At 37.2% G+C, this 15662-nt stretch overlaps 1 protein-coding gene across 2 annotated transcripts in view; it reads left to right on the top strand.

The window, feature by feature from the left end:
* Positions 1–15662, top strand: part of NTRK2 (neurotrophic receptor tyrosine kinase 2) — a 428347-nt gene that overhangs the window by 243189 nt on the left and 169496 nt on the right. For both annotated transcript variants that reach the window (XM_069105060.1, XM_069105064.1), the window contains exon 12: positions 11243–11431. In XM_069105060.1, coding sequence (XP_068961161.1) covers positions 11243–11431 — 189 coding nt within the window. The remainder of the gene's footprint in view (positions 1–11242; positions 11432–15662) is intronic.

The raw sequence follows: 15662 nt of genomic DNA, 5'->3' as shown, positions 1-15662 counted from the left end.
ATAGCCCTTATTGACTACCAATGCTACCTTTCTTCACTATGGCCTTCTTGACCAAACAAACTTTTTGCAGTTTTCCTCTATCACACTCACTTAATAATATTTCAGGTTTAGGAAAACTACATCAAATTAGATTTTCAAAACCTGCTATCTTAATGACAGAGCAACTCTACTGTCTTTGGCCACACATTTCCATCTACTACTACTGACTACTAGGTTTCTATATTTTCAAACTTCTTTAATATTGGATTATTTAATTCCAAGATGTGTCCAACTGAGCAATTGCCACCAGGACTTTCTGGAAAATGGCATCCCAATGTAAGAAATATTCAGTCCCACATTCAATCTTTGCACAATTCGTTAATGTTGGCCATATAGCTTGTACATTAGGCATAAGCGATACATAGAATATCTTCAGGTTAAAATTTCCTCATCATCATACTTTTAATGTTCATTTTAAAAATGTTTTAATACTCCTAGTCACTCACTAATATTGACCCTGATTTATCTTTATATAGGAAGCATATAACAGACAGGAGAAAAGAGATTCCCTTTCCCTCCCCCTTTACTGCAAGTGAGGAAATGGGGGAGAGGAATGGTAGTGGAGTAAAAGTCATGATAGTTGCCTGAAACTTCACTTAGGTTACCACTGGTCCCTCCAATGGAATTTTGAGAATGGTCCTATCCCACTACAAGTGCTGTTTCCTAGCAACTAGTGTTGTCTTTATACATGATGTCTCCAAAGTCTTAATGCAATTTTAAGCTATTTAAAACTGAATTAAGACTTTTGGGACACCTTGTGTAGTTTATAGGGGTGATTCAAAGGTGACACTAAATTGAGGAGAAAACTTGGCTCCCAAAGCATACATGTACCTTGAGGAATTGAAGCTAATTTGAAGCAATTTATGAATCATCCAAATTACTTGTCACCAAAAGAGAATGAATGAGATTGTCAACAAAATTATCTTTTAATTTTATTTTTTTCTTTCCTCATTGTCAAGTGGTTCAGGTTTTTTTTTTTTGATCAACTAAGGAGTGGATTGTTGTTATTGGGCTGGTTTTGGTTTTTGTTTTAGTGCTTATAATATATTCGACATTGTATTCCTTTTTCCATAGACCAGTCAGTCAGCATTTATTAAGCACTTACTATATTCCAGACACTGTGTTAAGTGCTAGAGAAACCAAGAGAAGCAAAAGAAGTTCTTGCTACCAGGTGACAGGTGCAGATTCCAACAGATCTGCCTCACTTTGGGGAATAGGTGTGTTCCTAAAGAGTTGTCTGTGAGCGTGTGTGTTATCTAGTCAGTTTCCCATTAAGTTCTAATACGATGCAAGGAATTCTTTCTCACAATGGGGAAAAACAGTAAACAAAAATTTACTAAATTTTATAGAACTGCATGAGAGTAGGAAAACATAAATGAGGTCTTCATAAGGAAAATAACTATTTCTGAAGCAATATCAACCATAATGATCAAAACAAATCACTGAGTACAAAGATGGTAATAAAATTTACAGATGGGAAATGGATTATCAGATATGCCATTGGAACTTCACTGGACTGAAGTTCATGAGGCTCAACACTTGTTCTTTCAAAGATTGCCTATTTACTTTGAGGAAGAGCTCATGAACAAGATGTTAGGGATAATAACTCTTATCACAGAACCATCGTGACGAATAACAAGAAAAATAATAGGGCGGACATCCAATGTTCTAAAAGAATAGACCATCACCAATGAAATGCTGAGCCAGCTCTTAGAACTATAACTCTAGCATTCTTGTATTGTATATATTTTCCTAGATACAAGGCAAAAAATGTACAAATCTAAAAACACAAATTAGTGCTTCCTTCTACAAAGCATTATATCTTTAATTGTTGGGGAAAAGAAAGCTGCAGGTAGAAAGAGATCATAAGTTACCTCCCATACCTGTTTGGGATTTCCCCTGTGTGTGATACTCACTATGTCATCATGAGAAATTGTGCAGAGGAGAATAAAAGCATCCAAGAGGCGGGAAAATGTCACTATGGCTTTGTTTATTGGAGCCCCTGAAAGCCCTGGTTAGGTGTTTTCTTATTTGTGTTGAAAGCATTCCTGTGATGTAGGCAGAGACCATTACTAGTTTACAAGGCTGGAAATTAAGCCCCATTGATACCTAGTGATTTTCCCAAGGTCACTATGGGAGTCAGTAATGGAACTTGGAATAGAATCCTCGTTCTTCCTTCCTGTATCCCCATGCCTTGCTGAAGTAGCAGATCTCTCCAGGGTTTTCTTCCTGAACACCTGAGCTCTAGAAGGGATTTGTTTTCATTTGTACTTTCCCATCTTGCCACATTTTAGAACCACTGGTGGTTTGTCAAATACATTTGTCATTTCTCCCCTATCCCCCACCCCATTTCTTTCATTTACCCTGCATAGGTGATCAGACCTCTATTTAAAAGGGGAAGGAGAGTAAGAGAGAGAATCAGTGGGATTATGTGTATTGTCCCATCCTTGTTTCATTTTTTTTTCTCAAACAAGGTTTCTATCTCTTAACAGACTTAATTTTTCATTCTCTCAAAATAAGAAAAAAGATCTTTAACATAAAATCAAATGTGTAGGATCCAAGTATCTGAAGGGCAGAATTATGAGAGGCAGCATGGAACCTTGGAAAGACTGCTGGTTCTGGCAGAACATGGGTTCAAATCCCACCTCTGACATTTACTCCCTGGGGGAAATGAGGTAAATACTTTCATCTCTCTGGGTCTCAGTTTCCTCACCTGTAAAATGAAAGGCCTCTTAAATCTCTTCTAGTGTGAAATCCTTGATCCTATTACTTAAGACTAGGGAACAGTGGATGGAGGGGACAGATGACTGTCTTTAGAGTCAGAGCACCTGAGTTCAAAACTCTGATCCTTCCTGATAACTGTGAGACCCCAAGCAATTCACAGCCTCCCTGCCCCTAATTTCCTCATCTGTTTTCTGGGTAACATGTTGACCACTAGGGGCTTTTTTTTTCCTTCTAAAGATTTCTAGTTTTCTCACGGTCTAGTTTAGGAAAGCAAAATCAGTGCAAGGTATGGTTAAGAGTTCCTTACTCTTCCTGCTTTGGCTAAGTAATTAGGTGACCCCATTTAATTAGACATTCTTCAAGAGATTAGTCTGATTTATGCAATACATTAATGATTCATGGAAAAGGAGCAACTCTAACATCTTGCCAGTACAGAACATTCATTTTTTTTTTCCAGTTGAGTTCTGACAAATTGTTTTGCAATACTGAAATCTGCTCATTTTATTCTACAGCAAAGTGTCAGCTGCTGTCCTGGCCTTGGGCTGAGATATAATTTAGTCAGTGCATTAAGGAAATGAAATGTAACTTCATGTAAAATAGGTAGTTTGTCAAATAAGCAAGAATGAAAATTAGTTTGAGGCCCAGCTTTCTCATATCCATCAAATGAGGCTGACTAAGTAGATTTCTGAATTAAAACTGGTTCTCCCCCTCTCATATGGAGAAGAATTACAAAGAAGGGAAAACTTGGAGGGGTTTGGATTTGAGTGGATGCTCAGAGTGATTTCTATAAGGTTATAGGTTGATGCATCCTTTCTCCCTAAGGGGAATATTGTCCTTCCTCCGGCTCCCACCTGCCTGTTTCTGGATGTTTTGCTAACTTCCAAATAACACTTTGTTCTTAGAAGTTACAGTTTCTGCTACGCCACTTTCTCTTTCTCCCATTCAGGTTCTATGTTAATAATTTTAAAATATTATTTATGAGTTAAAGAGTCTGATCATTAGGACTGACAACTGCATGAAATAAGAGAGATCCTTCAATTGGGTACCTTTATTTTCATAAGCATGGATGAGTTGGGGGAAAAAATAGAACCCAATACCTTTTGTCTGGCCACCAAAGCATTTAGGTGTGATTCCTGGTTAGTACCAATTTTCTTCTACAAGATAAGCTACAGAGCATGGAGGTAAATGAACCCTACTTCTCAAATTTGTCCAGGGGTGGGGACCCTTCAGTCTTGTGGTCACATGCGGTCTTCTAGGTCCTTGGGTGCAGCCTTTTGACCAAGTCCAAGTTTTACAGAACAAATCCTTTTATTAAGGGGGTTTGCTCCATGAAGTTTGGACTCAGTCAAAGAGCTACACTTGAGAACCTAGAGGGCTAAATGTGGCCTCGAAGCCACAGGTTCCCCTCTCCTGGACAAAATTGAGAGGTAGGGTTCATTTATCTCCATTGCTCCCAGGCTCCCTTTACTCTTTCCCTCGGTCCTTTTCTCATCTAGACCTGTGGTCAGATCTTTTCTAGTCCCTGGGAAATAGCTTATTTGAGGTATTCATGTTTTAGTTTCAATTTAAGGTAACACCCAACCTCTCTTGAACTATGAGCCTTACTATTTATAATTATGAATTGATTGATTTTGTTATTAAATACTAGTTTGTTGACAAACACTAGTTGCACTTAGGAAGGACAGTTAATGATAAGATAATGAATAAAATTACAACGAGCATTTTTGCAGAGTGCTTTAGATTTTTTTTTCTTTTAATACTCACAACAACCTTGGGAAATAGGTACTGTTATTATCCCCATTTACAGATGAGAAAAAACTTAAGGCTAAGAGAATTTAAGAGACTTGCCCAGGATCACAGTGCTAGTAAGCATCTGAGATAGGATTTGAATTCAGATCTTTCTCTAAGCCCAGCATGCTATCTACTGTACCATCTAGCTATCCTCATTTGGGTGGATGGGTGGGGTCAGATCTCCTAAAAATAGAAAGAAGGGCAACCTTGTTTATCAGTTCAGCATCTGAAATTCTTCAGTTATCAAGTTAACTAAACAAGCATAAAAATAAACAAATATGTCTCCTAAGAGAGATATGCTCAACTACATTAACATTTTTAAAAATTACGATAAGGACAAAATAACTAAAAGAAAAGTAGCAGATTGGAGACATGTTTATGGGAAATGTCACAGATAAAAACTAGATATTTAAAACATATGAAGAATGGCTTAAAAGTCACAGTTACAACTCCCAGTTCACAACTAATTAATGGTCAAAGGATATTAATAGGCAATTTTCAAATTAGGAAGCATATGTTAATAATCTTTTGAGAAACTGCTCAACTTCATTCAAAATCAAAGAGATCCATATGAAAACAACTCTGAGGTACCATTTCAAACCCATCTTATTGGCCAAAATAAATAAAAACCAAAGCAAGGAAAATCAGTTCTGGTGGGGTTGTGGAGAAACAGATACATTCATTCCATGCTGGTAGAATTGCAAACAAAATATTTTTGGAAAATAATCTGGTACTATGCAGTAAAAGTTATTTTTTTTTAAATCATGCCATTGGATCCACCAGTTCCAGACTTGAGGATATATCCTAAAAGCATTATGAAAAACAAGAGATATCTTTTCAAAGATTTTTATTTTAGTATTATGTATAATTGTAAAAAAAAAAAAAAGGAAGCAAACTAAATGTCCAAACAATAACTGAACAGACAAAAATGTTAATGAAATGGAATGCTGCAATGGAATTATAACTAATATGAAGAATTTAAAAATAACAATGCAAAATTAAAAAGAAACCTGGAAGAATGGAGTACTCACTATGAACATGGGAGAAGAAAGTGAATGAAAATTAATAGAGAGACATTAGGTCTTGGATTTATGAAAATCTGGCTTCAAGTTACATTTATGACACATGATTGAGGCGTAACTCTAAGTCAATATGAGTAACATATAATTCTAAGACTGAAGTGGCCAATTAGAGACTGATATACAATGGTAAATGGGTTTCCTGAGTAGGAATTCCCTACATCAATTGAATTATAGATCTGGACCACCTCCTCCAACCCTGACCCCAAAAATGAACTTAAAGGGGAAATAAGCAAGTGACTAAAGAATTCTCATGATATATTATGCTGTGAATTGAATTAGTTTAAATATTAACAATTACTTAGCAGCTTTAGTTGGTTGTATTTGATGTTCAATGTTGAATAGGGAGAGCAGGGATTGGAAATGTGATTTAAATATTATGGGGAACTCCTGAATCAAAAAAAAAAATCCTCTAGAAATTCAGATCAGTACCTTCCCTGCAACTTACAGCCTTAGAGAATTGACTAGAACACAGATGTTAAGTGTCTTGCCCAGAGTCATGCAGCACAAAGTATGTGTCAGAAGCAGAATTTGTACCCAGGTCTTTCTGACTTTGAAGCTAGCTCTCTAACCAGTAGGACACACATTCTCTCTAAATTTAAATAAAATATTTAATTAAAAATATTTCCTGGAGCTGAATTGAAAGACTCCCTTGGCATCCCAGCATGATGAGTCAGTCCCAAGTCACATTATACCTCAACTATAACTGTTAACATTTCTTAGCCTACTTGATGCCAGTTGCTTGGGATACTCCATGATCAAAAGTACATAAAAACAAAGCAGCAACAGCAGCAGCTTTACTCTTTTAGGCACTGCCAGGAGGAAAATACCTTCTGAAAAGAACTCTGTTATTTACTATTCACAACAGAGACCAACTTCAATGTACATTTATCTCATCTGGTAGGCATAGTCTAGGGAAGAGGTTCCTAAACATTTTTGGTCTCTTTCTTTATATCTAAGGCTTTAATTAAATAATTCAATATAAAAGGAAACACACTCTAGAGTTTACCATGCATATTCAGAGAAGAAATAAAATAAAGCAATTTTTTCATAAAGAAAACTTTATTTGATATATTTTTGATATATATATATTTGATATATATTTTAGCATTATTAAGTTGTTCTTTCTAATACACATTTTTCACTAACATTGCTACTTGAAAATAGCTGCTTATCAAATATCCCTTGCATTCCCTCATTTTGGAAACCTAAGGGCTTGCGTGAATAGGGGAGCTTTCAGAGACCACCTCTGCTTTTCAACTAATCCCTGGAAATGAAGCCTATGCTAGGCACACATGTGGCTATGAAATTGTATGCCTAGAATAAGTTCTAAGATAAAAGAGACAGCCCTTTGCACTGGAGAGATATTAAAATGAACCCAGACTGTGATGCTGTCAGGTAGAATTTGCATTTATCTGTTGAGATTGTAGTACCATGTAGCTGAAGCTGAGCAAGTGTGCACACAGCAGTCTAATTAATGTTTTTATTAATATGTATTAATAAGATTTTTCTCTGGGGCTCTAATAAGTGGTTGTTGGTATATCCTGTGGAGTATGACAGCTCCTCTTTCCTTTGCCTCTCCACATCTCATACTATAGTGCATGCATGTATACAAGCACACGGAGGCATTCCCTTCACTATGCACAGCAGAGCTGCTGTCAAATTACATAGACATCTATTGTCTGAGCCTTGAGAGCTATCTTCCCGTCTACGGTTTCCTTGCTGGGCTCCACACTTCATTATATCAAAATGTTTGTAGAAAAATGGGCTTAATCCCTACAACTTTGCCAGCCCTATCCATCTTCCAATATTTGGAACATCAATAATGACAAAAATGGCATTAGAATTAATAATTCACTTGAAAAAATTGCAGAGATTTATGTGTTACTTAAATTTGTCAACAGAGATTTTCTGGCAAAGTGAAAAGGCCATTTGAAAAATTACCTTTGCTGCTTCGTATTGCTTCTGCACTGGGAGGGAAATGCTTTCTCCAACAGTGAGTCCATTTCCCTTATGGACTGCCCAATCAAGGTCAAAGTTTTAATTGCAAGTGGAATGGAGGAGATGAGATTTGGATGGGAGGAGAAAAATAAGCAAAAGAGATTTTCTTAAAAGCTGAACTTTTAGGCGAGAGTTCAACTACACATCAGATGATTTCGTTGGAGTCCTAAAGCCATCTCCCACACACAAACCACCGTAGATGACAATTCGAAGTTATAGATTTAGAGTTTTGCCTCCTGGAGCTATTTGCATTTCTACTTGTTTATTTACACATTTCTCCCTCATTAGCATATAAGCTCCTTGAGGATGGGGACTTTGTATGTGATTTTGCCTTTCTCCATGATCCCAGCACTTAGCTTAATGCCTGGCTCACAATAAACATTTAATAAATGCATACGGATTGACAAAGCCCAACATCTCATTTTCCAGATGAGAGAACTGAGGATCAAAGAGGATAAGTGACTTTACCAGAGTCATACAGGTACAAAGTGGCAAAGTGAAGATTCTTGATCTAGTGTTTTATTTCTTCTATATTAATCCCCCATCCCCAATCTAGTGTTTCTATGATTGATTTCAGATCAACTTAACAGTTATTAAGCACCTACTCTGTACAACATGATGCTCTGGGGGAGGGGGGGGGCGGGTTTCCCTAGGAAGTTGATTATGGTGATGATTTTACCAGGAGCTGGGCTAATGGAAGAGTGTTATACAAGAACAAATGAGACTTGTAAGTTCCTAATAGCTCCAGTGGCTCGGGTGGGAATTCTAGGAATTCTCTTCTTTCTAAAAGATGAGGATTTTTTTTTAATTGTAACATCTGTGTTAAGTTGAATTGATAACAGTATGAAATAGGGACAGATAGGCCCAATTCTTTGGGTACTTGTCAGGAAAAACCATGATTTGGAAATAGGACAGCCTTCAAATTTTAATAGCCACTAAGAGCAAAGGGCACACAGTATAGAAAGTACAGAGACAAGTGGTCAAAATTGGGGAGGTATATACAGAACCAGTCAGTGTTGGGATGGAGAAGGGAGGCAGATAGCAGGGTAAGAGAATGGGGATGGGGAGAGGCAGAGAGGATCACTTAAGTTACCATGGCTTAGAGTCGTGTCATTTTTATAGGTTTTTTTGGAGGGGGGGAACAGACAGACTTTTTTTTATCTGTGCCTCCTTTGGTTTAGTTAATAAATCATCTCAAAGTTATCAGTAAAACTTTAAAGTCATCTTCTCAAAATTATCAGTACTATTTTTTATATTCCGCTGGTCTGGAACTGTGGAGTTGTGGAATTTGTTTGGAATTTACATATCATAGGATCAGAACCTTGACAACACTGCCCCGATGGCTTCTGCTGATTCAGTACATATCACCTGCATGTGAATTTTGGTTAAAACATTATACAATTTGTAAATTGTGCTCTTTTGATCTTTGGGATGGTTTGTATGTAACTCCCAGCTTCCCCTTTGCAATCTTATTTCCTGCTATTGCTGCTTTACACTGGCTACTTATAAACTGATTAGAAATATGTATATGTGAGTGGGGAGAGGGGTCAGAGGAACCAGAACAAGATGCAATTTTAACATAAGTTTGAAGTCTGGAAACTGTCTAGTAATATATGACTTAGACTATCTTTTTTCAAGAAAGCTAGTCAGTAGCATGGTTTAATAAGATAAAAATGAAAAAGTCTGAACTAGTAACTAAAACCAGTGATTATAAGTGATGCGAAGGTAACGTGGAATTCGGAAAAGGAACTGATTTCCAATTTTCATTTCTGGCTAGAATTCTGGGCTTAAACCCTAGGATGATCCAGGCCTTTCAAGCCAGTCATTTAACAGTGATAAGAAGGAATCCCTGAAAGAAGGCATTTTTCTACGTATTCCTGGGTAGTACTCTAATCTCAATTCCCACATGTAAGCAGCAAGTGAGATGCCACCAAATGGTGAACTTGACTTGGCTTTTGATCCTCCTCCCCTCTAGGCATGCTTTGAGAGGTCTAATGTTCAGGGCCAACCTGAAGTGTGTCAACAGAATCGACTCTATTTCACCCTCTTGAGAGTACATTTTCAAAATCAGCTCTGGGTACAGTTGGCAGCTTGTTGTATATTTCATTTAAGACACAAAAAGCCAAGAATAGTTCATAGTTATTGCTGAAAACTGAATGATAATCCCCATGTGTGTGTGGTGAATCCTAGGACGATTACTCATTATTGTTCTATCCATTAAAAAAGGAAGAAAAGATAATTCTGATCATTTTTACAATTATTCTTCTTTATATATACATAGGTGGGTTGGTGATAGGCAGCAAATGGAAAGAGAAATTGGGATCTCCAGCATTGCTGGAGGGAATTTTTAAGATTTAGAGTAAGGAAAACCATGCAATAGGATGCAGGAAGTGAAAATACACCCTTCCTTCTCCATAATGTCCATATATATGATTCCCTCTGTCCCATCCTTGCTTTCTTCTCCTCCCACATCCTAACAGCACTCTCTCTCTCTCTCTCTCTCTCTCTCTCTCTCTCTCTCTCTCTCTCTCTCTCTCTCTCTCACACACACACACACACACACACACACACACACACACACACACATCTGCTCCCTCCAGGAGGTATGAGCAGTCATCTGCTTCAAAAGGACTCTCTATCCTTTCAACATTCCTTGGAAACATTTATAACATCTATCTAGGGAATTCTTGTCCCACTGCTTCATTATGAATTGCTTGAATTGAACCATTGTGGTCTTCATGATTTAGAAACCTCAAAGTGACCATTGGCACATATCTCTTCCTTTCTGATGATCTGATATCAGTCTGATCTTCCTTTTAAGCTTGAGTTTAGTGGTAAAAAGATGAATTTTATAGACAAGACCAAGTATACAACATATGTAGTATATATACGTATATACAAACTACACACACGATACATTCTTAGAATATTCTTGAAGGGTAAAAGTGTTTAAGTCTTGTTTGGGGGTATATTTTATCTCTGTTACTTTAATAAACAAATAACCAAGCAATGAACCCAAGTGACAGATCAAACTTAAGGATGGGGCATATTCATGCCCATTGGATTGGTCTTTCATATCAATGCTGCCATGAGAATGATTTACAAATAATTTCAAAAAATAACAAACATTTCACACTGACTATAAAAAATAAAGAGGAGCATTATCATCGTCATCACATTCAATGGTGATCAGATATCGTTTCATCACCACTATTATAAAGATGGTAACACGAGTTTTAATATCTGCTATGTACAAAATTCTTGATGGTTTGTGTAGTATTTTTACATTACTTTTCTCATGTGATCCTCACTACAACACTATGGTCAGTAGAGCAGCCATTAATCTCATATGATATTCTTCAGATGAGGAAACTGAGATCTCAGAAGATTAAGTGACTTGTCCAAGGTCACATAGCTAGTTGATGATAGATGGAGAACTAAAATCTAGGTCTCTGAACTACTAGTATGGTGTATTTTTCAATGGAAAGGAGAATGTAAGACCACTACTGGGAGATCTGATCAGAGGGAGATTACCAAAAAATCCTAGTTAAGGAATGAGGAGAGAATACTATATGGAGTTACAGGGGAATCTTTGTTTCTAACTCTAGGTCCTTCTTCAGTTATCAGCAATGATGATGATTCCGCCAGCCCACTCCATCACATCTCCAATGGAAGTAACACTCCATCATCTTCAGAAGGAGGCCCTGATGCTGTCATCATCGGAATGACCAAGATTCCTGTCATTGAAAATCCCCAATATTTTGGAATCACAAACAGTCAACTCAAGCCAGACACATGTAAGTACAGATGTTTATTTTTCTTAGCTATTTTGCTTCTTCCTTCTATAAACCAATATGTTTATCAGAATCAAAAAGATGCCTGGAATGGAGTGAGATGCCTGAGTACTGTTGGGGCAGCTAGCCCATAAAACGGATTCTTTGTTTTCTCATCGCATAATCCTTAGGATGTGACACCTGCTGGCAGATCAGACACTGACTTCTCTTGGAGTCCGTTGTCCAAGTCTATTAACCAAGAAAAATGCAGAGTCGAGGCAGTAAATAACTTCCCAAAACTGAACAATAAGTATAATGAGACTATGTTCATTCAGTTACAAAAGACTGGAAATGTGTATAATTTAAAATCGGTTTCACTTATTTCCGTCAAGAAATACCTTTTGAAGTAGTAGAAAATGGTTATGTAGGATAGAATAAAATCAGTACAGATACTTTATTCCTATAGTATAGTCTTAAATTCCAACATAAGGGTATTTTTAATGGTGTTAAGTATCAATAACATCTTCAATAGTGCATGAAGAAAATATTATCTAGAGTGACTCCTATTTGTTCAGTATGAAGTTAATCCTATGGGGCTAACTCAGTTTTATGCCAACAATTTAAAAAAGCTTGGGATTATCCCCATAAATCTCCATTATCACATGACCCAAATAGCTACTTTGCCCCCAATTTCCATGGTCCTGTAATTCATAAAGCATAAGGTATAAAGCAGCAAGAAGGAACTAGAATTGCCACAATTTAGGCAGCCACTTGATTCCAAATTTGTGCAGGCCAACCAAGAGTAGATCTCTTCCACCTATTTTCATATACTTATACAGTAGTAAGAATACTGCCCCTACTATATAGGATAAGGTGAGAAATTTTATGTTGATAGTCTCACAACTTTCCGTTATGAATGGTGGAGACCAAACAATGTTCAGCATCCCAAAAGTGGGCCAGAGAATGGAGTTAAGTAATGATTAACAGAATCCTTTACATAAGGCCCTCCTGCTATTTTGTGCCTTTTCCCACATTCCTTACATGAATGCTTAAGGGATGGAATGGGTTATAGTTGATTGGATGGGAAGCGTTTGAAGCTTACCATTGTGTAAGACTAGAGCCCACTATTTTTTTAGATGAAATTAAAGATGTTGGGATAAATGAGATGATATATGAAAAGAGCTTTGAGTTCCTTGGGGAAAAGTTGTTACTTGAATGCTAAGTGTTATTCTTATTATGATGGTGAAACGACATAGGAGCATTATTTTACATTGTTTATCAGGAGATCTTTCATAGGACAACATTCATTCACTGGTGGCAATCATAGTACCATCTATGATTATACTTACATTGTGTGTTGGCTTACATTAAAATCATATTATTAATGAAGTTCATCATGGTAGAGCCCCTTTGCCAGGCAAAACCCTCAATTTTTATTAATGATATTGGAAAAGAAAGTATAACATTCAAGAATTTCACCTCTAAACTAAAATACACTTTGCCAAAACTAACCAACAAGCAAAAACCCAACAAAGAACAAAGGAGTTACTGTAGAAGGTATTCTTGTATTATGTAGGTGGTTGGACTAGACATTTTCCATCTCTTCTAATGTCAAGATTTCCTGATTCTGTGAATGACTTCCTTATAAATTCGTACAAAGGATGCTTTCTTAATCAAAGTTCTGTGGGGATTTTTGCTAGAGTTTTGAGTCAGGTATTTTTGTTGTTTTGTTTTTTTGTGTATGTGCTTAAATATCAACATTTTTAAAAGATGTGGGCTATGATGTGTTCCTTATACTTGGCAAAGATTAGGAGAAAAGGCAGAGACATCGTCTTCCCAAGGGTTTTCTCAAAGTAAGATCTGTATTTATCAGTCTTACAAAGTGGAATAACAAAATGCCTATTAAAGAATATAACATTCAGCAGCTGACATGGATGGAAGGTGAGGGAAGAATTTTTCTGTTTAAATTCATTCTAAAGAAAGACCTCTTCTGAAGAAAGCAGAGAAGCTTAATAAGCAATGACTTGAGTTTCCATATTTTAATTATTTTTCACACAAATGTAAATGATCCATTTTATTAGAATAACTTCCCAAAGGGAAATAAGAAATTTGGTCATTAGCAGTGATTAGAAACTTAGATTCTTCTATTCTTCAAAAAAGATTTCAGAACCTTTTCCTACAACTCTCTTTGCTTTAGACTGTGCACTTCTAACTTCTGAGTCCTCCACTGTTTGACTTTTGTCTCCCACCCCTCACCCCTAGTCAAGGAAACCATCTTTACCCAGGTCTCTACTGACTTTCATGGCCATAGAATAGAACCATTTTCCCATCTCCATTCTCCATCTTTCTTTCCCCTACTTGGTGTACTTGATTGACTACCAATTATTATTCAGTACTTCATGACTTTGGGCTTTCAAAGTACCTTCCTCAGCTGGTTTGCTTCGTTACTCATCATTTATTCCTGGACTGTGTCTTTTTGCTAGACTCGGTTTACTTAGCTTCTTCCTTCCAAGGAATTCCCAAGGGCTCTCTTTCTTCACTCATGGTCCTGCCCTCTGCAAGAGTGAAGGACCACCACCAACAGCCCTTTCTGCTGCACTGGTGGATTAGATCATTAGCTCCTACGAGTTTAGTTAATATTTCTATACATAGGAGCCTTACTTTTGATTGACCACCCTAAATTCTTCACATTTCTGAACTTTCATATCTCCAAATGTATTTCTCCTTGCCAAGTAAGATTAAAAATAGCAAGAACAGAACTTCTTTTCATTCTTCTCCTCCTCTTCCTCCTTCTACTCTTACTCCTCCTCTTCCTCCTCCTCCTCTTCCTCCTCCTCCTCTTCCTCCTCCTCCTCCTCCTCCTCTTCTTCCTCCTCCTCCTCCTTTTTCTTCTAAGCCTTCATATCTCCTTCTCTTTTAGCTGCAGCAGGCAGCACTACTTCCTCAGCAAGTCGTTTTCAGCTCCTAGTTGTCTTTCCTACAATCCAAGCTATTACCCGCTCTTCACAGTCCCTTCTACTTAACATGACAATCTACATTTCTCTCTTTTTCAATGGCCAGAGCTTTAATCTAAATCGTCGTTGTTTTTCCTGATGTTGCCACCTGCCACTTGCAGAACACTACACTTGCTATCTGTATGATCTTGGGCAAATCCAGTCTTTTTTACTTCTCTAGACTTTAGTTTCTTCATCAGTAGACTATGGAAGGTTGACTGGTAGAACAAAAAGTGCCCTTTCAAAGCTGTAACATTCTGTTCTCCTGACCAGGGTTTCTTTAGGTATCTTCATTCCCTTTCACTATCTTTAGAATTCCCGAAACTTTATGACCTCCTTAAAAACGTTTCCTAGGTTTCATGAATGAGCAGCTACAGCAGTATGGTGAATAGAGTACCAGTCCTAGAGACAGGAAGACCTGAGTTCAAATCCGACCTCAGACACTTACTAGCTGGGTGACCACGGGCAAGTCATTTAACCCTATTTGCCTCATTTTCCTCATCTGTAAACTGAGCTGGAGAATGAAAGGGCAGACCACTCCAGTATCTTTGCCAGGAAAATCATGATTAAACAACAGCAACAAAAGATTTCCTGAAATGAAGTAAGGATTTGCTTCTTCATTTCATCCTTAAACTCTTTCAAATTTCATTGCTTATGACAATAACACTTTTTTCTGTTTATATATCTATTGGTAGATGTATCATATGCATATGTCATTTTATTTTTTCCTGGCAATATTGTTTAGTTTAGATTGTAAGCTCTTAGAGGGCAGGGCCAATGTCTAAGTGTTTTGATGATGTCATATACATGTAAATGCTTAATAAACAGTCATTTATGATGATGACTATGAGGCCAAACCAATTTGCCTGCCAATTATTGATGTTTGTTTGCATCTCTGCAGCAGGTAAAGATGCCTCTTTCTGTTTTTCATTTTTCCAATTTACCAAAACTAAGGTACACAGGAGTTCATTGCCTGGGTAGATTTTTCCTCCATGGAGATCATTGGCTTTGCAAGGCTAATAATATTCACTATGGACATCTTTATTGTAGACATATAGAAATGTAATCATTTTAGAAATGTAGAGGCCTAATATGAGGAATATTGCGCCCTCCCATGGATTCTGTACCTTTGATATGGGGTGGGGGTGGAGCCAAAAGAGAGAGAGATGGAGGGAGGGGGAGAGGAGAGAGAGAGAGAGAGAGACAGACAGACAGACAGAGACAGACAGAGACAGAGAGACAGAGACAGAGACAGAGAGAGA

Source organism: Petaurus breviceps, unplaced genomic scaffold (genome assembly GCF_028583685.1).
Source record: "Petaurus breviceps papuanus isolate PSGF00001 unplaced genomic scaffold, PetGlider_PUasm1.0 138, whole genome shotgun sequence".
NCBI lineage: Eukaryota > Metazoa > Chordata > Mammalia > Diprotodontia > Petauridae > Petaurus > Petaurus breviceps.
This window is presented reverse-complemented; position numbering and strand designations above follow the sequence as displayed.